At 43.0% G+C, this 24988-nt stretch overlaps 2 protein-coding genes across 3 annotated transcripts in view; both read right to left on the reverse strand.

Annotated features, from left to right (window-relative positions):
- Positions 1–24988, reverse strand: part of LOC309563838 (rap1 GTPase-GDP dissociation stimulator 1-like) — a 296711-nt gene that overhangs the window by 193432 nt on the left and 78291 nt on the right. The gene's annotated exons all lie outside the window — the stretch shown is intronic.
- On the reverse strand, positions 12408–12990 carry LOC309562573 (large ribosomal subunit protein eL20-like). The gene has a single exon (XM_082266822.1). It carries the CDS (start codon positions 12965–12967, stop codon positions 12437–12439), a length of 531 nt encoding a protein of 176 aa, XP_082122948.1. The 5' UTR covers positions 12968–12990; the 3' UTR covers positions 12408–12436.

Here is a 24988-nt window from a genome sequence, read left to right on the forward strand (position 1 = left end):
TGTCAAGACGGATAATAATCCCCTTACCTATCTGTTGACTACAGCCAAGCTGGATGCCACAGGACACAGATGGTTGGCTGCCCTCTCTAGCTTCAACTTCAGCCTGAAGTATCGGCCAGGAATCGGGAACAGGGATGCAGATGCCCTATCCAGAAGGTTGCATGCACCACACGAACCTGATGAAGAATGGACCCATTTGGCTCCAGAAGGGGTGCGTGCCCTATATCAGGGAACTGAACTTCGATCCAGAGGAGGATCAAGAGCCGAAGAGATTGGGGTTTCGGCTGTCGGGGTACCCAAATACTATTGCAGGGGGACCCAGGTTGAAGGGGAAGATTTACCCCGGCTATCCAAAAGGGACTTGAGGAAGGAGCAGCTGGAAGACCCTCTGGGAAAACTTCTTTTGGAAGCCTTGGAGATCCAGCGCCCTGAGTTGCTTCTAACCGATTCTCCTCAGGGGGCCCGCCTGTTGCATAGAGAGTGGACCCGGTTACAGATCCGAGAAGGGGTGGCCTACCGAAGAGGCCCATCTGAAGATCTGGAGGAGAAGTGGCAACTGTTCTTACCAGCTAAATACAGGGAGAGAGTTCTGGCTGCTCTTCATGATAATCATGGCCATCTGGGACCTGAAAGAACTTTTCAGCTTGTCAGAGACAGGTTCTACTGGCCCTGTATGAGGGCCGAAGTTGAAGGATACTGTCATTCTTGTGTCCGATGTATACAAAGGAAGACTCTGCCACGTCAAGCAGCCCCAATGGGCCATCTGCAAAGCCAGGGACCCATGGAACTGGTGTGCATTGATTTCCTTTGCCTAGAGCCTGATCTGAGTGGCCAAGGGAATGTCCTTGTGATAACAGACCATTTTACCAGATACGCCCAAGCATTCCCAACAAAGGATCAGAAGGCCTCAACGGTAGCCAAAGTTCTTGTAGAAAAGTTCTTTGTACACTATGGGTTACCACAACGCCTCCATTCAGATCAGGGAAGAGACTTTGAAAGCAGACTGATCAAGAGACTGTTAGATCTGTTAGGCATCCAAAAGACTAGAACTACTCCCTACCATCCACAAGGGGATGCCCAGCCGGAAAGATTTAACAGGACTCTTTTGGACATGTTGGGGACTTTGAGCTCAGAGAAGAAACAGTATTGGGGCAAACATGTAGCTGCCATTGTGCATGCCTACAACAGTACTGTCAGTGATGCTACTGGATATTCCCCTTATCGTCTAATGTTTGGACGAGAGGCTCGGTTGCCAGTGGATTTGGCCTTTGGCATCTCGCCCGATCACACCTCTTCAGCATCGCACAAGGGATATGTGGACCGACTGCGGAAGAGTCTGAAATCGGCCTATGATAAAGCTCAGGCCACATCTGATCAACGTGGACTGAGGAATAAAAGGAATTTCGACTTAAAAGTTCGGATCCAAGACTTGCAACCCGGGGACAGGGTATTGTTGAGGAACTTGGGTGTCCCGGGAAAACACAAGTTGGCAGACCGCTGGAAATCCCAACCTTATGTTATCTGCAAGCAACTACCAAACCTCCCTGTGTATCAAATTCGGCCTGAAGGAAGTGTGGGCCCATTGAAGACTTGGCATAGGAACCATCTACTGCCTCTCTCTGAAGCAGTTCGCATGCCTCCTGTCGTAGATTCGCCAGATACCCCTTCGACCTCCCGCCTATCCAGACCAGTCACCAGATCTCAGTCGACACTCCCAGATGTGAGGGAGGGAAATTCTTCATCTGAAGATCTGGAAGATGAAGAGGAGGTACCTGACTGGATGTGGTCATCTCAGTTACCAGAACCCACACCTGCCTCCCTGTCTTCATCCGAATTGGCTGAAAGAGGAACCCTTCGGGCAGAAGCCCCCGAATTCATACCTTTTCACATGCTTCCAGAAGAAGTAGTTGATGATGAAGATCCTGAGGAGGAGGTTGCACCTTTCTCTGAAGAAGAACTGACCGCTCTTGAAACATCAGATTCCTGTGTGTTGGAACATGAGGAGGAGGACATTGAAGAATCCCCAGAAGTGGCTGGTCCTAGTACCTCTGAGATCGTGCCTCCCAAAGAACAGAGGGACAGGAGAGTCATTCACCCACCCAAAAGACTGACCTATGACCAATTGGGTGAATGCTCGGAAGAAGCTATCTTTACTTCCAAACGATCTCTTGATCAGCCTAGTTCTTCCACCGCAGATTTGGTGGAGGACAACCCTAGCTCACCCCCAGGCACATCTGTACAAGCCACCCAAGTGTCGGGGGTCTGTGAACAGAATTACCTTCCCTCCCCTGACAATTGGTGGGAGGTTCCTATGTCGAACCTGTGTTGTAATATGCAGTTGTTGAGTTTGAATTCTGCTTATGAAAAGGAAGATAATTCCCTGTTATGCATATGTTAATGTTTTTGTTGTGTACTGCCAACATATGCACTGGAGTACATGCTGTTGTCCTCTTTGGGGACCAAAGTTTCTTAAGTGGGGGGAGTGTGTAGCGGTGTTTAATATGCCTGAAAGATGATTGTTTGACATTTGAGAGGAACTCGGCTCCATCTAGTGGCCAAAACGACACACTGCAGCTACTATGGAATTTCTTGTGATGTGATTTTCCTTTCAGGAAGTTGAGAGACTTCATCATCCATAGTGCTCTTGGACTACCAGGATGCACTGCTTCACCGCACAGCCTTCTGGGGGAAGCTTTATAAAGGAAGGGAGGAGCCAGGCTCAGTCTCTTGGGAGAGACACAGTGAGACAAGCAGGAAGCCAGCGCTGTGGGCTGATGCTGCATGCTAGGCCGAAGCCTCTGGGCCTGAAGTGACGACGCTGAAACGTTCCATGCAAAGCAAGAGACCCTTCCCAGAGGTCCCATCGCTGTTTGCAGAGACCGGAGCCATCCACCCCAAACACCTCGCGCGGCTGGGGACAGAGAACAGAGACTAAGACAGCCGTGGAGAGTTCTAAGGGAAAATCCTGTTGGTGAGAGGGCACTTGCCCAAACCTGACTTTATCTACCAAAAGAAGTAACGTTATCCACAGATAGCTATAGTGTAACAGAAGGTGATAAACCCCGGGGTAGATCAGCATACTCTCTCAGGAGATTCATAGACAAACAATAATATCTGTAAAGGAGTCGCCAGAGGCCCATCTCTCTCACATAAGTTATTGCTCAGCTACACAGATACCCTGTGGTGACAACCAACAGCTCACTGCTCTTTTTCTCTCTCTTGATCTTCATTCCTAATGCGGATTACAAATATATCTGCGCAGTTATCTTGCTAGCGAAGATTCAAGAAGAAGAAAGAAGAGGACTTTGGGGAAGGGACTCAGATAGGCCTATCTATCTTGTACTGTGTCTAGCATCAATGAGGGAGTAGTGTGGGATATTTCTTTTATCTTTTTAAAGCCGATTTAAGTAACCCTTTAAAATAACCGTATTTCATTGTATCTCACTTGCTTAATTTGATATACAGTAAATTAAGCTTTGGTTAATTACAATCCTGTGTGCTGTTCCATTGTGTCACCCAGAAAGACTACCATTGAAGAAGGTAATAAGTCACTGTTGCATATTGAAGTATTGTAGTCCAATCTGTGTATCCATTTGAAGGTCCAGTCCTATTCTGGTCAGTTGTGCCTGAGGAGGGATCGAGCCAGTTCTATAGGGTTGTTAGGCAGGGTGTAGACCCAATAACATAATCAGCAGCTCCTGCGGGGGTGGTGCTACATATGCAATCTGGCAGGCCCTTGCACTACATAGTTGAAGGTATACAGTATCTAAAGGAAATCTAACAACAAAAATTGTATAGTGTGTATCCAGCTTTAACAACTTTCCGAAAATATACGGCGGCAAGGCGGCTCTACTGCGCAGGATCATGTACAGACAGTCCCCGGGTTACAAACAAGATAGGGTCTGTAGGTTTGTTATTAACCACTTCAGCCCCGAAAGATTTGGCTGCTCAAAGACCAGGCCCCATTTTGCGATTCGGCACTGTGTGACTTTAAAGCAGAGTTCCGGCCTCAAAATCGATAAAATTGATTCTGGGCCATCCGCTTGCTAAGGGGAACCTGAAAAAGAAATGGATACTGGCGATTTTTTTTTGGTCACTTATCTTATTATAGAAGAAAATATAATCACCTTCCTTCCACTTCCTCCCTTTGCGGACGCGGCCCGCGCCGTCACTTCCGGTTTGCGATGATTCCTGGGAGCTTAATGTCACCGCTCCCAGGAATCAATGCGCCTGCACCGGCCCCGCTCGTCACCTCCGGTGCAGGCACTGCATTCACTGCTAAACAGCTGCTGGGCATGCCCAGAAGCTGTGCAGGGATGCCACGCCTGCACCGGAAGTGACGAGCGGGGCCGGTGCAGTGCATTGTGGGACTCCAAAATCACGGAAGAGGACACGAGAGGGACGCTGCGGCTTCAGCTGCCCACACCTGAGATGGCAGTGCTGGAGAAGAAATTTTCAAGTTAAGTATTTCTTCTTACAGGTAAGTGTGACCCGGGACAGTTCAGAGGCTATCCATTATGGAATGCACTAGCCCTGACTGTCCCGGGGGTATTTTTAGCTCAAATTGACCCCCGAGGCTGGAACTCCGCTTTAATGGACAATTGCGACACTGTACCCAAATGAAATTGATGTCTTTTTTTCCCCCCACAAATAGAGCTTTCTTTTGGTGGTATTTGTTTACCTGTGCGATTTTTATTTTTTGCGCTATAAACAAAAAAAAGAGCGACAATTTTGAAAAAATAACAATATTTTTCAAATTTTTTTATATGAAATTCTCAAAAAAAAAAATGTAAAAATCAACATTTTTTAACATTTTAGGCCAATTTGTTTTCTGCTACATATTTTTGGCAAAAAATCGCAATAAGCATATTTTGATGAAAAGTTATTGCGTTTACTAACTACGGGAAAGATTTATGTCATTTTTTTTTAAATTGTTTTTTTTTTAACGAGTAATGGCGCGATCTGCGATTTTTTTGCGGGACTGCGACATTGCGGCGGACAGATTGGACCCCTGACTGACATTTTTGACACTTTTGTGGGTACCAGTGACATTACTACAGTAATCAGTGCTATAAATATGCACTGTTAATGTAAAAATGACACTGGCAGGGAAGGGGTTAACTTTATTGGTGATCAAGGGGTTAAGTGTGTCCCTAGGGGTGTGATTCTAAGTGTTAGGGGGCGTGGCTAGTGAAATAACCACAGAGACATGTGATCCTATATAGCAGGATCGCATAGCCTCTGTGCCTACTTTAGTGAGAATGACAGACGGCTGTGCTTACATCAGCCGTCTGTCTTTCTCCCTCTCCTGTGGGAGATCACGAGTGGCCGGTGCCCATCGGAGCCGCTGGTCACACGCACTGGCTAGGCAGGGAATGAGCAGGGGCAGGAGCGCGCCCCCGGCGGCGCGTGCTTGCCCCCGGCGGCGCGTGCTTGCCCCCTACAGGCTCTTTGGCAAGCGATGTAGTACTACGTCACTTTGCCTGTAAGCGGCTGCGTGCCGCAGTAAATATACAGGAGGCGGTCGGCAAGTGGTTAAAGGGTAACTCCACTTTCGCGGGGAAAAAAAAATCAACAAATAAAGAAAAAACAATATAGTGTATACAATTGTGACACAAAATATATTATAATTGAATGTTATTAAAAATGACCTTTCCTTTTCAATCTGCAGCTGTTGTAATTTACTAAATATACCTTGAGCTGTTCTGAATGTTCAGAATGCGTACTGACCACACCCCAGAAACATCATTTCCTGCTTGTGTGATTGGCTCACCAATTTTCCCAGAAGTATGCTCAAGATACAAGTCAGATTTCTGGCATCCCCTGCAACAAAAATGTTATTTTTGGTGAGATACTCCCAATAGGAACACGTCTAAAGGGATGCAGGCCCAGCAGATTTCTTCATTAGAGCCCTGCAGCTGCACAGCTGATTGATAATTATGAAACCACTCCCATTAGATCCACTCAACACAGAGGCACAGAGGAACTATGATTTCTTCAGAATAACAAAAGGTAAGAATCTGTAACAAAGTTTGATAAAATCCCTGCAATGTACAGAGATCAACCAGAGGGGAATGTTTTTTTTTCTCAACAAAAGTGGAGTTACACTTTAAGTTGAATTTGTTTGTAAGTCGGAACAGGTACATTTTTTAAGTTCATTTTCAGCCCAAAAAAATAATTTTTGCATTTTATGTCTATGTCCCTGTTCAGATGATTTCGCCTCACATTCAGTCCTTGTGACAAGTGGGTTTTGAAAATTTTGGGTTGTTGTGGAAACAAGGATTGGTGATAAAGCTTCAGTGGAGACACCCATAATAACTCTTACAGGAGTGAATTTCCCTTCCTAGGGGGGAAGATTTCCTCTCACTTCCTGTTGTCTCTCTCTGTTTGTAAGTAGGAGTCATTTGTAAGTCCGATGTTTAAAACCTGGGGACCGCCTGTACCTAATATGTGATCCTGCACTTCCCGGTCTGGGGTGCGCGCTCGTGCCGCTGCCGGCCCGCTCCCGCTAGGGTTGGACACAAAGGAAACGAATCGGCGGGTACGGCGGACTTGATGTCCGCCGTCAACCGCTGATGCTTCGATGCACAAGCAGAACGATGCCCTGCTATGTAAACAAGGCAGGTCACCTTTGCGTCAGTAGAGAAGGCATGAAGCTGTGCAGGGATGCCGCGCCTGCACCGGAAGTGACGAGCGGGGCCGGTGCAGGGCAGTGCATTGTGGGACTCCAACGTCACGGAAGAGGACATGAAGAGGGATGCTGCAGCTTCAGCTGCCCACACCTGAGATGGCAGTGCTGGAGAAGAACTTTTCAAGGTAAGTATTTCTTCTTACAGTTAAGTGCGACCCGGTTCAGGTACGACAGTTCAGAGGCTATCCATTATGGAATGTACTAGCCCTGACTGTCCCGGGGGTATTTTTAGCTAAAATTGACCCCCGAGGCCGGAACTCCGCTTTAAAGTGATTGTAAAGTCTCAATTTTTTTTTAAATAACAAACATGTTATACTTACCTCCTCTGTGCAGTGGTTTTGCACAGAGCAGCCTGGATCCTCCTCTACTCTGGTCTCGTTGCTGCTCCTGGCCCCTTTCTCCCATAAAGTGCCCCCACAGCAAGCAGCTTGCTATGGGGGCACCCGAGCTGAGCTTCAGCTACGTATGTCCACTCAGACATGGAGCTGCAGTTCAGCCCTGCCCCCTCTCTCTCCTGATTGGCCCACTGACTTTGATTGACAGCCACGGGAGCCAATGGTACCGCGGCTGGATCTCAGCCTATCAGGAGGAAGAGTCCTGGATGGCCGAGGGACTTGTGGACATCACTAGTCAGAGAGGGGGCACAGGTAAGTAAGGGGGGGGGGTGCTGGGGAAACTACTACTCACAGAAGGCTTTTTATCTTAGTGCATAGAATGCATTAAAGAGGTTGTAAATCCATACAACATTTTTATTTTTCTTTTGCAACCTGTAAGAGAAAGACATAATGAGTTAGTATGCATCGCATACTTGCTCATTATGCATGACTTACCTTAGAACGAGCCCCCGCCATCCCGCCTGCTTACCTGTATGACGGGCGACATCTCCAGTCGCCCGTCTTCCGGGATCGCGGCATCCTGCCATCTGATTGGCCGGAGCCACGGTGACGTCACGCACGGTGACGTCACGGGAGCCGACAGTCAGGGCACAGGGCTCGGGGCTCTGAAGAAACGGCACCAGCGGCCGTTCCTTCAGAGCGCATGCGCCAGTGATGTCACTGGCTGCATGTAAGATAAATATCTCCTAAACGGTATATGTTTAGGAGATATTTACAGTACCTATAGGTAAGCCTTATCATAGGCTTACCTATAGGTGAAAGTGTCAGAGGAGGGTTTACTTCCTCTTTAAAATAAAAAACCTTCCTGCCTTTCCAACTCCTTTAAAGACCAGGCCTATTTCTGACATTTGCTGTTTTCAAGTTAAAATCTGTATTTTTTGCTAGAAAATTACCCCAAAACATTATATGTTTTTTGTTTTTAGCAGAGACCCTCGAGAATAAAATGGAGATCGTTGCAATATTTTATGTCACATCATATTTGCGCCGTGGTCTTACAAACACAATTTTTTTTTTATATATATAAAATATTTTTTATAAAATACAGTTTTTTTAAATTAAAAAAAATAATAAAACAGTTAAGTTAGGCCATTTTTTTTTAATAATGTGAAAGATGATGTTAAAAAGGTAAATTGATACCTAACATGTCATGCTTTAAAATTCCGCACGCTCGTAGAGACAAACTTCGGTACTTAAAAATCCCCATAGGCGACGTTTTAAATTTTTTTACAGGTTACCTGTTTAGAGTGACAGAGGAGGTCTTGTGCTAAAATTATTGCTCTCCTTCTAAAGATCGCGGCGATACCTCACATGTGCGGGAGCGACTTGCATATACGTTCGCTTCTGTGCGTAACTTCGGAAGGGCGGGGCGCTTTAAATCTTTTTATTTATTTATTTATATACATTTTTTTTATTTTTACACCGTCTCTTTTAAAAAATGAATCAATTTGATTACTTTTATTCCTATTACAAGGAATGTAAACATCCCTTGTAATAGAAATAAGCATGACAAGGCCTTTTTAATGTGAAGTCTGGGGTGAAAAAGACCCCAAAGCTCTCATTTACACCTAAAAGCAAAAAATAAAAAATAAATTAATAAATTAAAAATGTATTTTTACTTTTTCTAAAAAAAAAGTTGTCCCTTTAAGGTTGTTGGGTGAAAGTGACGTTTGACGTCGCTTCGGTCCTCCAGGGGCATAGAGTCGAGTGGGGGCCATCTTGCCCTCACTCGACTTCCTGCCCATCACTGCACAGGATCAGATCATTTTAGCTGCTATAGACGACGGCGGTAAGCAGGGAAAATGAACGGGAAGCAGCGGGAGGGTAGGGCGCACCTCTCCCGCTGCCCATAAAAGTGAATCCGCCGCTGAGACCACTTTTATTAGATTCCGCATCGCCAGCTGTGAAAAAAAATACAGAGGTTATGGCAGCTGCTGCCATAACCCTGGTATGGAACGTCATTGGTAAGTACCGACGTAAACACACAGTGGGCGGTCTTGAAGTTTTTTTTTTAATAGAATGGAGAGAGATTCGAACACCTGACAGTCTTTATTGCTGTCGTTGTCCCTGTTAGGGAGATTCACCCTCTCTATTTGTCCTCTGCACCATTATCTTTGAAAGTGAAAGTAAAAGAAAATAACAAATAAAGGGGGAATCTTCCAATGGGGACACCCTGGGTTTCCTTCACTTGGGAGGGATTTCTTCTTACTTCCTGTTTTGGCTATGGGGCAGGAAGTAAAGGGAAATCTCCCCAATGGGACACAGATGACAAAAAACAAAACTGACAGGGGTTATAACTAGTGATAGGCCGATTATCGGCAAAGCCGATATATCGAGGGCCGATTTGCACTTTCCCCAATATATCGGTGACCGATATTGCCAATATTTCGGAAAGTGCTTGTACTGGAGTGATGCCTGCAGCTAGAGGCATCACCCCGGTACCGGCATCCATAGCCGACGGTCGGCTGTCTTGTAATGACAACCGATGTGGGTAAGAAGCCACTCGGCTGTCATTACAAGGAGCGGGAGGGGACATCCCCCCCCCTCCCACCGCCTTCCGCGGCTTGTCTTGATCTCCCGTTCCACTGAGAGACTCAGGGAACCAGCCTGCATGGCCGCTGAAAACCCGATCAAAGCCGCATTCGGCTCTGATCGGGTCTCCATGTAAAAACCCGGAAGTGATGTCATGACATCACTTCCAGGTATTTGGCGCCAGATTCAAATAAATGACAGCATTCAAAACAGCCAAACATGGCGTTTTGAATGCTTTTAAGTGCAGAGGAGGGGTTTGGGGTCTTTTAGATCCCTCCACAAGAGTACCTGTCAAGTGATAAAAAAAAAATGTTCTAAATGTACGAAAATATTGGCCAATATTGGCCGATGTCGATATGCACTGATATCGGTTATAACACTCCCTTAGGGCCTGTTCACACCATAAAAATGCAGTCTGGAAGCGTTCCAGATGCTTTTCTGCATGTGTGTTTGTGATTCGTTTTTGGTGCAGTCCAGTGCATTTTTTCCCCCTCTTTTTTCCTTATCCTTCAAAGCCAGTTCATACCACATTCAGTCCAGTGCGTTTTTTCTGCAACAAAAACTCATGGAAAGTAGGTTATATGGTTTCTAATGGCATAATTTACGCCGTTTTAGTTCCATAAAAAAAGTAGAACATTCTGCATTTTGTCTGCACTGGACTGTACTGGAATGTGGTAAAACACATAAAAAATGCACTGGAATGCTTTAAAAACACACTGCACCCAAGAAAAACAAAGAAAAAAATAAGCATCTGCAATGTTTTAGGAAACCATCAAAAACACATCAAGAATGCATTAAAAAGAGTTTAAAATACGCATGTATAAATGCATCAGCAACAGATCTGGAATGCAGTTTTGTGGTGTGAACCAGCCCTCAATAAGCACATGTGTGTTCCAGTGCATTTTTGGTGCCTTTAGGTGCATTTTTGATGTGTTTTACCAGGTTTGAGTACAGTCCAGTGCAGAAAAAATGCAGCATGTTCTACTTTTTTTTCTGAAACTGGAACGTACTGGAACTGACCACACTGGTGTGAACTAAACCATTGAAAACCATATAGCCTACTATACATGCGTTTTTGATGCAGAAAAAAATGCACTGGACTGCATTTGGTGTGAACTGGCCCTTACTCTATCCAAAATGAAAAAAAAAAAAAGTTTTGCCTTTAGTTACACTTTAACTACTTACTACTACTACTCTCCCAGCTTCCTGTTCATTTTTCCCACCTACCGTAGCCGTCGGTAGCGGGGGAAAACAATCCTGGCTGCTGTCTCCTCAGGCAGGAAGTTGAGTGAGGGCAAGATGGCCCCCACTCCACTCTATGGCCTTGGAGGACCGGAGCGACATCATACATCGCTTCCTCGCAACGAATTTAAATGGTTGCCGACCGCCGCACGACTATATACTGCAGCGGTCAGCCCCGGCCAGGCAGAGTGACGTATCGGTACGTCACTCGCCTGTTACTGACTTGTGAGCCCGCCCCGGCTCGTTCACTGACAAGTCAGTGCGTGTGACCGGCGGACCCAATCGTCCGCCGGTCACTCACGATCCCTCCGGTGAAGGGAGAAAGGCGGACGGCTTATGTAAACAAGCCGCCCGTCATTCTCCCTGGTGTAAAAATTAAGATCAGACGGTTCTACTATGTAGGACCGTTGATCTTTGTTTTTACACCAATAGCCATGTCCCTTTACAGTTAGAAACACGCCCCTAGGACACACTTAACCCCTCCCTCTCCAATACAATTTACCCCTTCCCTGCCAGTGTAATTTTTGCAGTAACAGTGCATATGTATAGCACCGATTACTGTAGTAATGTCACTGGTAACCCCAAAAGTGTCAAAAATGTCAGTCAAGGGTCCGATCTGTCCGCCGCAATGTCGCAGTACCGCAAAAAAAAAAATCGCAGATCGCCGCCATTACGTGTTAAAAAATAAAACACCAAAAATTACAAAAATCTTTCCCTTTGTTAGTAAACGCGATAACTTTTGCGCAAACCAATCAAAATACGCTTTTTGCGATTTTTTTTTACTAAACATATGTAGCATAAAACAAATTGGCCGAAAATGTTAAAAAATTTAAATTTTTACATTTTTTTGGGGGGAATTTCATATAAAAAAATGTGAAAAATATTGTTATTTTTGCAAAATTGACGCTCTTTTTTTGTTTATAACGCATGATCAAAAAATCGCACAGGTGATCAAATACCACCAAAAGAAAGCTCTGTTTGTGGGAAAAAAAGGACGTCAGATTAGTTTAGGTACAGCGTCGCACGACCGCGCAATTGTCCTTTAAATTCACGCAAAAAACCCCCCTGGTCTTTTAGCAGCCAAATCTTCCGGGGCTGAAGTGGTTAAAGAGCCTTTTTTTTTTTTTTTCATCATGAAAAACATTTATTTATTTATTTTTTTAGATGTGTAGATGTGAGATCTGAGGTCTTTATGTCCCCAGATCTCACAATAAAGAGGTCCTGTCATGCTTATTTCTATAACAAGGGATGTTTACATTCCTTGTAATAGGAATAAAAGTGATCACATTTTTTTTTTTTTTTTAAACTGTGTAAAAATAAAGATAAAATAAATAGCAAAAAAAATTAAAGCACCCCCATCCCCGTTAGCTCGCGTGCAGTCGCACCCACATATGTAATCTGTGTTAAAACCACACATGTGAGGTATCGCAACGATCGTTAGTGCGAGAGCAATAATTCCAGCCTCTGTAACTCTAAACTGGTAACCTGTAGAAATGTTTAAATGTCCCCTATGGGGATTTTTTTTTTTTCACAAATAATTTTATTTGACCAGAGAACAAAAAGCGAGTTTTTGACTTGCTTAAAAGAAGGTGTTTGGTCTCTTGGTTGTGAAGCGAGGCTTGTTCTGGCGACTCAGAACCCTGTGTGGCAGAGGGAACTTGATCTTTGAATCGTGGAACTGCTTGATGGCAGGTCTGCGACACTTGTTGGCAGGAATCACCTCAACCTTCATGATTTGAATAGCATCGGCACGAGCACGATGGCGTGCACCCATGTCAGGATAGCACTGTGTCACAGCTCCAGCTGTAGTCAAGTCTCTATACTCTCTGTACATATTGTGTGTTCCACTACGGGAGTCATAGCGTAGCCAGATGCCAAAGTTTTTCACTTTCAGTGGAGATTTCTCAAAAACTTGTCCACAGTAGACTATCTCTCCAGATGCCTTCTTCATCTTTTTCATTTGAGAGACAAAGAACCAAAAACGAGACTTTGCAACAAGATGGTTGGGTGCAAAAATTTGCATACGGTAAAGAGGTGGAACAGGTGCCTTAACAGTAAGCAGACTGCGCCCGATGACTTTGTACTCCCTTAGAGCGCCAGACTCCTTCATGCTGCCTCAATCCCTGCCGCCGAGCGAAAAAAAAAGCCCCTATGGGGATTTTTAAGTACCAATGTGTGTCGCCATTCCACAAGGGTACACCATTTTGAAGCACGACATGTTGGGTATCTATTTACTCAGCGTAACATTATCTTTCACATTATAGAGAAAAATTGGGCTAACTTTACTATTTTCTTAGTTTTTAATTAAAAAAAGTGTATTTTTTCCAAAAAAATTGCGTTTGTAAGACCACTGCTCAAGTACAGTGTGATGAAAAATGGTAAAAAAGGTGCACTTTGAAGGTTTATTACCCTAATGTCTCTGCATTAGGGCAAGAAACCTTCAGCTTTTAGAACCACTTGCAAGCTCTGTAATGTCAATCATAATTCCATCACTGGGCTTCAGCACGATAAACGCTGATCTGGAATATTGTATTCCTATGCCTTGTTTCTGATAATGCCATAGAATGTCATTCTTAAACCGTGATTGTATTAGATAATAAAGTGACCTTAGCATGTTACCTGTATGCCTGCATTATTTATTTATTTATTTATTTTTACTTTTCAATAAGTTTTATTTTTAAGATATAAACATAGAGAGTAAGTGTCGGTTCACACTGTGGCGATCCGACTTCGGGGGCGACCTGTAAAGTCGCATTCACCGCGACTTTGGCGTGACTTGCACAGACTTCACATAATGGAAGTCAATGCAAGTCGCTCCGATGTCGCCCCGAAGTAGTACAGGAACTATTTTCTAAGTCGGAGCGACTTGAGTCGCTCCTATTAGAACGGTTCCCTTAGCACAGAATGGACCGCGATTTGTCAGGCTGACCAGTCGCCTGACAAGTAGCGGTAGTGTGAACCGGGACTTACAAGCCATACAGAGTCTTACATAAAAAAAGGATATGAGCAGTTCTGCAACAGGCCCAAGATCACTACAATGTTATCCATAAACAATTAATGCAATAGATCATACTCGGAAAATAGACAATCAGGAAGAAAAACGTATTCAACCCATCAGGAGAAAATTATGCAAGTTCATTGACCGCATGACAGTCGTATGACAAATGTACAGTTCATATTATCTAGTGCAAATCAGCAAACAGGAAAGAAAGGGAAAAGACAGAAAGAAAAGAAAAAGAAAAGAAAAAAAAGGGGGGGGGGCGGGGATTTAGAGAGAAAAGAGAAGAAGGAGAAGAGACACTGAGCTTTGAGCACATGACCATGGGACTATAGCTGTGGCAGGCAGAGTTGTAAAAAGTACTTGAAACCCATACTTGAGTAAAAGTACAAGTGCTCGATCAAAAAGTGACTTGAGTAGAAGTGGAAGTGCTCGGTCAAAAAGTGACTTGAGTAGAACTACTAAAGTATTCAACATTTTTTGTACTTAAGTATTGCAAGTAGTTTTTTTTAAAAATGTTGCTACTCAAGTACTGAAAGTAAAAGTACCAGTAGTTTTGAAAAAAAATTGCTACTCAAGTACTGAAAGTAGAAATAGAAGTACTGTGTTATGTAGTTATTAAAGAAATAAGTCAAAAGTTTGAACATCATATTGTTTATTATTTCAAATGCAGCTTTTATTTATACATACAGTAGCTTTTATTTTCATATGCGTTGATAATACACATGTTTTGAGCTTCATGAAACCTGCCATCTACTGTTCTGGCAGTGGTCATTTTTATAATAGTATCGAGTAACTATGCAGCACAAAAAAAAAAAATATTGGAGTAGAAGTATTGAAATCATTGAAAAAATGTAGTGAAGTAAAAGTGGAAGTAGGAGAAAAAAATTCTACTATAGGAAAGTACAGATACCGCCTTTCGGTACTTAAGTACAGTAGTGAAGTAGTTCTACTTAGTTACTATACATCTCTGGTGGCAGGTTCCAAACAAAACCAAAGTTAACTAAAATCAGACTATAGATATGATCTAAAGGTATCTGAGTCTATATATAGGGACCAGGTATCAACATGAGTTTTAGTTCTCTCATGTAACTGAGCTGCCAATTCTTCAATATTCATAATGTGGCATAGTTCCTTGGCACACTCCACGGTTGTGGGGCTAACCACAGATTTCCAGTGGCGTGGTATCGCTGCACAAGCCGGCAATGGAAGAAAGTGAAGAAGACCCTCCTTGACGTGAGAAACAAATCCAGGTAAGATTGACAGAAGAGCGATTTAGGGAGTTGCTGGCAACAAAAATGAGTACACCCCTAAGTGAACATGTCCAAATTGGGCCCAAAGTGTCAATATTTTGTGTGGCCGCCATTATTTTCCAGCACTGCCTTAACCCTCTTGAGCATGGAGTTCACCAGAGCTTTACAGGTTGCCACTGGAGTCCTCTTCCACTCCTCCATGACGACATCACGGAACTGGTGGATTTTAGAGATCTTGCACTCCTCCACCTCCCATGCCCCACAGATGCTCAATAGGGTTTAGATCTGGAGACATGCTTGGCCAGTCCATCACCTTTACCCTCAGTTTCTTTAGCAAGGCAGTGGTCTTCTTGCAGGTGTGTTTGGGGTCATTATCATGTAGGAATACTGCCCTGCAGCCCAGTTTCTGAAGGGAGGGGATCATGTTCTACTTCAGTATGTCACAGTACATGTTGGCATTCATGGTTCCCTCAATGAACTGTAGCTCCCAGTGCCAGCAGCACTCATGCAGCCCCAGACCATGACACTCTCACCACCATGCTAGACTGTAGGCAAGACACACTTGTCTTTTTACTCCTCACCTGGTTACCGCTACACACACTTGACACCATCTGAACCAAATCAGTTTATCTTGGTCTAATCAGACCACAGGACATGGTTCCAGTAATCCATGTCCTTAGTCTAATTGTCTTCAGCAAATTGTTTGCATGCTTTCTTGTGCATCATCTTTATAAGAGGCTTCCTTCTGGGATGACAGCCATGCAGACCAATTTGATGCAGTGTTCAGCATATGGTCTGAGCACTGACAGGCTGACCCCCCACCCCTTCAACCTCTGCAACAATGCCGGCAGCACTCATACATCTATTTCCCAAAGACAACCTCTGAATATGACACTGGGCACGTGCACTCAACTTCTTAGGTCGACAATGGTGAGGCCTGTTCTGAGTGGAAACTGTCCTGTTAAACTGCTGTATGGTGTTGGCCACCATGCTGCAGCTCAGTTTCAGGGTCTTGGCAATCTTCTTATAGCCTAGGCCATCTTTAAGTAGAGCAACAATTCTTTTTTTCTGATCCCCAGAGAGTTCTTTGCCATGAGGTGCCATGTTGAACTTCCAGTGACCAGTATGAGAGAGTGAGAGCGATAACACCAAATTTAATGCACCCGTTCCCATTCACACCCGAGACCTTGTAACACTAATGAGTCACATGACTTCGGGGAGGGAAAAAGGCTAATTATGCCCAATTTGGACATTTTCACTTAGGGGTGTACTCACTTTTGTTGCCAGTGGTTTAGACATTAATGACTGTGTGTTGAGTTATTTTGAGGGGACAGCAAATTTACACTGTTATACAAGCTGTACACTACTTACATTGTAGCAAAGCGTCATTTATTCAGTGTTGTCACATGAAAAGGTATAATAAAACATTCACAAAAATGTGAGGGTGTACTCACTTGTGTGAGATACTGTATGTCCTAAAGTTGCTGTAAGTGTGGAACAACAATTATATGTAATCTGAAAGATATGTATAAAACCTAACTTGCCAACAGTCTCCGTTCTCCTGCAGAGCAAGAGCTTCCCCTAAGAATCTTAAACATCCAAATCTTTTGGGTGTTATTCCATGTTTTGGATAAAGTGTGGATGGGTTATAATCTCTATTCATTTTTAATTGCGGTCTTCATTCTTACTTACTAGCGGTGTCCCCCTACTTTCTTTTCTGATGATGGTAGTCAATGTGACAGGAATCAAGGGGAAATCATACAGTTGAATGTTCCACTGCTGGTGATAGAAATGTGTCTGGAAAAAAAAAAGATGGAAAATATCCCCCTTTTGGGCAAATTTCTTTGCACTTCCTATCTTTGTGACATATTGGGACAAACTAGTCTGAAGTATTACATATTAAGCTATTGTCTTATTTTGAGCCAGTAAAATGAGCTCTAGGCTCATTTTCCATTGTTCACAATCAGGGCCAAGACAAGGGGTAGGCAGGAGGGGCAGCTGCCCTGGGCACAATGGTTTATTGCAGGGATGGGGGCACCCTGACCCTAACCCTAAGGAAAGGGGGGGGGCACAGTTTGGCATCTTTGCCCTGGGCGCTGGATGACCTTGTCCCACCACTGTTTACAATGATTAGTGATGTCGCGAACCTAAAATTCGCCGTTCGCGAACGGCGAACGCGAACATCGGCAAATGTTCGCGAACCGGCGAACCGGGCGAACCGCCATAGACTTCAATAGGCAGGTGAATTTTAAAACACACAGGGACTCTTTCTGGCCACAATAGTGATGGAAAAGTTGTTTCAAGGGGACTAACACCTGGACTGTGGCATGCCGGAGAGGGATCACGCAAAAAAAAGTTCTTAAAAATTATAATTTTTTGATAGAGAGCCAATTATTGGAAAAATTAAAAAAAAATAAAAATAAAAAATTTCTTTGGATTTAGCATCTGGGGGGTCTAAAACGTGTACCTGTAAAGTTTCAGCTCTGTAGCATGTCCAGAACCCCTAAAAAACAGCATTTGTCTTATATTTTCAGGAATATGGCTTCTCTGCGGCTGGCTTTTTCTCTTGCAGGCATTTATCGGGCATTTTTTTAGGCAGGCATGTCATTTTTTGTATTTAGTGTCTGGGGGGTCTAAAAAGTGTACCTGTCAAGTTTCAGCTCTGTAGCATGTCCAGAACCCCTAAAAAGCAGCATTTTTCTTATATTTTCAGGAATATGGCTTCTCTGCGGCTGGCTTTTTCTCTTGCAGGCATTTAGCGGGCATTTTTTTAGGCAGGCATGTAATTTTTTGTATTTAGTGTCTGGGGGGTCTAAAAAGTGTACCTGTCAAGTTTCAGCTCTGTAGCATGTCCAGAACCCCTAAAAAACAGCATTTTTATTATATTTTCAGTAATACGGCTTCTCTGCGGCTGGCTTTTTCTCTTGCAGGCATTTATCGGGCATTTTTTTAGGCAGGCATGTCATTTTTTGTATTTAGTGTCTGGGGGGTCTAAAAAGTGTACCTGTCAAGTTTCAGCTCTGTAGCATGTCCAGAACCCCTAAAAAACAGCATTTTTCTTATATTTTTAGGAATACGGCTTCTCTGCGGCTGGCTTTTTCTCTTGCAGGCATTTAGCGGGCATTTTTTTAGGCAGGCACGTCATTTTTTGTATTTAGTGTCTGGGGGGTCTAAAAAGTGTACCTGTCAAGTTTCAGCTCTGTAGCATGTCCAGAACCCCTAAAAAACAGCATTTTTCTTATATTTTCAGGAATACGGCTTCTCTGCGGCTGGCTTTTTTTCTTGCAGGCATTTAGCGGGCATTTTTTTAGGCAGGCATGTCATTTTTTGTATTTAGTGTCTGGGGGGTCTAAAAAGTGTACCTGTCAAGTTTCAGCTCTGTAGCATGTCCAGAACCCCTAAAAAACAGCATTTTTCTTATATTTTCAGGAATACGGCTTCTCTGCGGCTGGCTTTTTCTCTTGCAGGCATTTAGCGGGCATTTTTTTAGGCAGGCATGTCATTTTTTGTATTTAGTGTCTGGGGGGTCTAAAAAGTGTACCTGTCAAGTTTCAGCTCTGTAGCATGTCCAGAACCCCTAAAAAACAGCATTTTTCTTATATTTTCAGGAATACGGCTTCTCTGCGGCTGGCTTTTTTTCTTGCAGGCATTTAGCGGGCATTTTTTTAGGCAGGCATGTCATTTTTTGTATTTAGTGTCTGGGGGGTCTAAAAAGTGTACCTGTCAAGTTTCAGCTCTGTAGCATATCCAGAACCCCTAAAAAACAGCATTTTTCTTATATTTTCAGGAATACGGCTTCTCTGCGGCTGGCTTTTTCTCTTGCAGGCATTTAGCGGGCATTTTTTTAGGCAGGCATGTCATTTTTTGTATTTAGTGTCTGGGGGGTCTAAAAAGTGTACCTGTCAAGTTTCAGCTCTGTAGCATGTCCAGAACCCCTAAAAAACAGCATTTTTCTTATATTTTCAGGAATACGGCTTCTCTGCGGCTGGCTTTTTCTCTTGCAGGCATTTAGCGGGCATTTTTTTAGGCAGGCATGTCATTTTTTGTATTTAGTGTCTGGGGGGTCTAAAAAGTGTACCTGTCAAGTTTCAGCTCTGTAGCATGTCCAGAACCCCTAAAAAACAGCATTTTTCTTATATTTTCAGGAATACGGCTTCTCTGCGGCTGGCTTTTTTTCTTGCAGGCATTTAGCGGGCATTTTTTTAGGCAGGCATGTCATTTTTTGTATTTAGTGTCTGGGGGGTCTAAAAAGTGTACCTGTCAAGTTTCAGCTCTGTAGCATATCCAGAACCCCTAAAAAACAGCATTTTTCTTATATTTTCAGGAATACGGCTTCTCTGCGGCTGGCTTTTTCTCTTGCAGGCATTTAGCGGGCATTTTTTTAGGCAGGCATGTCATTTTTTGTATTTAGTGTCTGGGGGGTCTAAAAAGTGTACCTGTCAAGTTTCAGCTCTGTAGCATGTCCAGAACCCCTAAAAAACAGCATTTTTCTTATATTTTCAGGAATACGGCTTCTCTGCGGCTGGCTTTTTTTCTTGCAGGCATTTAGCGGGCATTTTTTTAGGCAGGCATGTCATTTTTTGTATTTAGTGTCTGGGGGGTCTAAAAAGTGTACCTGTCAAGTTTCAGCTCTGTAGCATGTCCAGAACCCCTAAAAAACAGCATTTTTCTTATATTTTCAGGAATACGGCTTCTCTGCGGCTGGCTTTTTCTCTTGCAGGCATTTAGCGGGCATTTTTTTAGGCAGGCATGTCATTTTTTGTATTTAGTGTCTGGGGGGTCTAAAAAGTGTACCTGTCAAGTTTCAGCTCTGTAGCATGTCCAGAACCCCTAAAAAACAGCATTTTTCTTATATTTTCAGGAATACGGCTTCTCTGCGGCTGGCTTTTTCTCTTGCAGGCATTTAGCAGGCATTTTTTTAGGCAGGCATGTCATTTTTTGTATTTAGTGTCTGGGGGGTCTAAAAAGTGTACCTGTCAAGTTTCAGCTCTGTAGCATGTCCAGAACCCCTAAAAAACAGCATTTTTCTTATATTTTCAGGAATACGGCTTCTCTGCGGCTGGCTTTTTTTCTTGCAGGCATTTAGCGGGCATTTTTTTAGGCAGGCATGTAATTTTTTGTATTTAGTGTCTGGGGGGTCTAAAAAGTGTACCTGTCAAGTTTCAGCTCTGTAGCATGTCCAGAACCCCTAAAAAACAGCATTTTTCTTATATTTTCAGGAATACGGCTTCTCTGCGGCTGGCTTTTTCTCTTGCAGGCATATATATCAGTGGTGGGTGGGCAGTGGCACAGTACACTCTCTGTGGACCTGACAGCAGTCACTGGCACCCAGGCAACTGCAATTTAAAAAATATATATATATTTTTTTACTTTGCAAGCTGCTGTGCCACTTTATATATCAGTGGTGGGTGGGCAGTGGCACAGTACACTCTCTGTGGACCTGACAGCAGTCACTGGCACCCAGGCAACTGCAATTTAAAAAATATATATATATTTTTTTACTTTGCAAGCTGCTGTGCCACTTTATATATCAGTGGTGGGTGGGCAGTGGCACAGTACACTCTCTGTGGACCTGACAGCAGTCACTGGCACCCAGGCAACTGCAATTTAAAAAAATATATATTTTTTTTTACTTTGCAAGCTGCTGTGCCACCTTATATATCAGTGGTGGGTGGGCAGTGGCACAGTACACTCTCTGTGGACCTGACAGCAGTCACTGGCACCCAGGCAACTGCAATTTTAAAAAAATATATTTTATTTTACTTTGCAAGCTGCTGTGCCACCTTATATATCAGTGGTGGGTGGGCAGTGGCACAGTACACTCTCTGTGGACCTGACAGCAGTCACTGGCACCCAGGCAACTGCAATTTTAAAAAAATATATTTTATTTTACTTTGCAAGCTGCTGTGCCACCTTATATATCAGTGGTGGGTGGGCAGTGGCACAGTACACTCTCTGTGGACCTGACAGCAGTCACTGGCACCCAGGCAACTGCAATTAAAAAAAATATATATTTTTTTTTACTTTGCAAGCTGCTGTGCCACCTTATATATCAGTGGTGGGTGGGCACACAGTGGCACTGCAGTGGGCACAGTACACTCTGTGGACCTGACAGTAACTGGCAGCCCAGGCAACTGCAATAATAAAAAATATTTTTTTTTTTTCAATTTATTGCAACAAGATGCTGTGCCACCGTATATATATCAGTGGTGGGCAGTGCACTGCAGTGGGTACAGTGCACTCTGTGGACCTGACACAGCACTCACTGCAATTATGACAGAGGAAAAAAAAAATATTTTTTAAAATGCAAGGTACTGTGCCTGTGCCACCCGAAATGAGTGTGGTGTGCACACAGTACAGTCTGTGGTAGGTCTGTGGCCTCTCACACACAGCGGGCAGGCAACTGCAGTGTACAATAGATATATATAGATATATATATAAAGAAAAAACTCTATTACCTTACCAGCCCTTAAAATGGCTTTTGGGGACACTATATATATATATATATATATATGTATATATATAAATAAAAAAAATCCTCAATTACCAGCCCTTAAAAGGGCTTTTGGGGACACTAGATAGATATAGATATATATATATATAAGAAGAAACAACTCAATTACCAGCCCTTAAAGGGGCTTTTGGGGACGCTAGGTATATATATATATATATATATATATATATATAAAAAAAACCACAAATACCAGCCCTTAGAAGGGCTTTTTGGGGTGCTGATATTACAGCAGTAGTGGACCAAGAACACTGCAAGACCAGGAACACTGACTAACTGTCCCTAGCTTAACAGCAGCAGCAGCAGCAGCAGCAGCAGCAGCTCTCTCCCTACTCTCACTACACACACTGCTTCAGAATGATCTAAGATGGATGCTGCCCTTGCTTATTTATAGGAGGTGGGAGGGTGTGGGAGGGAGGTATGCTGATTGGCTGGAAATGTGTCTGCTGACTGTAAAGTTCAGGGTCAAAGTTTGCCTCAATGATGTCTTATGGGGGGCGGACCGAACATCGCATATGTTCGCCGGCAGCGGCGAACGCGAACATGCTAAGTTCGCCGGGAACTGTTCGCCGGCGAACAGTTCTATACATCTCTAACAATGATCTCTTTGCCCCTCTTTTGACAAAAAGCCACTTCAGCTCTGGAAGGTTTACCCCTCTTGAGGACCAGGCCATTCTTTGCTAAACAGCCCTGCATTATTTTAACTGACAATTGCACGGTCGTACAATGTTGTACCCAAACAAAATATATGCCCCTTTTCCCCCAGAAGTAGAGCTTTCTTTTGGTGGTGTTTGATCACATCTGCGGTTTTTATTTTTTGCACTATAAAACACACCCAATAGATTTTTTTAAAAAATCTAGTTTCTTCATCAATTTGGGCCAATATCTATTTTGCTACATGTTTTTGGTAAAAGAAAATTCCAATAAGCGTATATTGATTGGTTTGCACAAAAGCTATAGCGTCTACAAACTATGGGATACTTTTATGGACTATTTATTTATTTTTGCCAGTAATGGTGGCAATCAACGACTTCTAGCAGGACTGTGACATTGCAGTGGACAAATCAGTGACACTTTTTGGGGACCAGTGATACCAATATAGTGATCAGTGCTAAAAAAATATGCACTGTCACTGTATTAATGACACTGGCAGGGAAGGGGTTAATATCAGGGGCGATCAAAGGGTTACATTTATTCCTAGGGAGTGCTTACCATCTGTGTGGGGATGCTTGTACTTTGAGAAAACAGAGATCTGTGTTCCTGTTTAGCAGAAACACAGGATCTCTGTCTTCCCTTGACACAGAACGGCGATCTGCCTTGTTTGCATAAACAGACCACCATTCTGTCTCTGTCAGGAACGATCGGCAGGTTCCAGCGGACATTAGATCTGCTGGACCTGCTGATTGGTTCCCGCTGTGTTAAATCCGGGCAGACCCGGAAGTGCAGAATCATGTACCTGTACGTGATTCTGCCTGTAGGAGCCGCCGCCCAGTAGTATGCGTACGTGGGGCAGTCGGCAGGCAGTTAAAGAAATAGTACCTCAAGGACTTTTAAAACAAATAAGAAAATAAGAAAAGATTCTGAGAATTTATTGCAGTCCCAGTCAATCAGACAAAGCAAGCCTCAAAGCAGGTAGGGTCCGCTACATTATTTGCAAAGCAAAGATAGTGCATTTATAATATACAGCAGTGTGTATATATATATATATATATATATATATATATATATATATATATATATACAGTATATATATATATATATATATATATATATATATATATATATATATAAATCAAGACACCCTAAAATGTCTAAATATTAAATTATGGACATTATATGGAGCTTTTACCCTGACATAAAGAATACCATTTATTCATTATATTATGTATTTTCACAATAAGTTGAGTCCCAAGGCTTTTTTTTAAAACCTAGATACTTTGAAAATATACATTATAGTATAACGATAAAAAGGCTATAGTTCACACCAACTGACAACATCAGCAAATTTGCCGAACCGTATAAGAACCCAAAACTAATGGTCAGTCTTATTCAGTCTCCACATTTTCTATTCCAAATAATTTTATTGATCATAAAATAGAGTCATAAAAAACACACAGAACAAGAACACAATTAGGCGCGATAATGATACAAAAGGATAGCAGGTATCAGAAAATATCGCCAAGGAATAAATCAGGTGTTTTCTTGGGTGAAACTGCAGACCATATTATAGTGAACAGTTATCAGTACCTCGTCCATAGAAAACCCTCACAAGCGGTGTAGCTGAGATAGAAGCAGAGTATGGGAGGGGTGTGAAGGGTAAGAGGCGAAACGTATTGAAGAGAAGAGAAGAAGGTCCTGTTGTGGGTAACTAAGCAGCACGAGGGAGGTGGTTGTATAGCTTGTGTGAGATGCAGGGGCAGGGGCGAATAACGGTCCAAGAGGGAGGGTGTGGGTGAAGGGGAAGGAAGGGAGTCTCCACATTTTCTATGCCCATAAGCAACCTCAAGTTAGACTCTCATACCTGGTCAGCAAACACATCACCATATTTCAGGGGTGTCAAAACTTTTTTCAAAGAGGGCCAGATTGGATGAAGTGAACATGCGTGAGGGCCGACCATTTTACCTGACATTCTTTGGACCATTAAAATTAAATGCAAACTAACTATTTTATGCAAAGTTTATTGCAAACGGCATACTTTTCATTTCATCACATGGATGACAAATCTAAACAGGTGTTAAATCATATCTGAAAGCCAGATGAAAAAAAAATCCAGGAAGCTGAAATATATGTCAGGAACATTGTAAAGTACATTACATATTATTGGTAATAAAGGTTGTCTGTCAACTTTTAAGTTAAAAAAAAAAATAGGAACAGGAACATAACACCAAGTATACATGTTGTGTTCAAATATATTGATAACTGATTTAGACCAATTGACATTAACTGAGATTTTATAATGTATTCATCTCAATCCGGAGCATGCGTGCTCCCTAATCAGTCATACAAGGGTTAACCACATACAGTATAAACGCTATATGAACCCACCAATGATGATTAATGATGGCAGCAAAAAAAGTCATAAATGATGCCAATGTATTTTTCCAAATTACCTGTGGGGCCGTATTAAAGCAGCCCGGGGGCCGCAATTGGCCAGCGGACCGGACTTTGGACATGCCTGCCATATTTGATAAGTAAAAACATGTATACAATCTCATTACACAAGTACATGCTAAAAGTAATAAAAAAAAGCTAAAACCACTACACAATTCCATATTATTTGTGCTCAATAACAACCATATTTTAAAATTCAGAAGCAGAATATTCTGGGAAACTGACAATCTCTACAAGATATAACAGAGCTGGATCTGT

This window comes from Pelophylax lessonae, assembly GCF_965119305.1.
Source record: "Pelophylax lessonae genome assembly, chromosome: 9".
Classification (NCBI taxonomy): Eukaryota; Metazoa; Chordata; class Amphibia; order Anura; family Ranidae; genus Pelophylax; species Pelophylax lessonae.

What these genes read in the sequence shown, in the direction of transcription:
- LOC309562573 (XM_082266822.1), bottom strand. Translation starts at nt 12,967, where the DNA reads ATGAAGGAGTCTGGCGCTCTAAGGGAGTACAAAGTCATCGGGCGCAGT.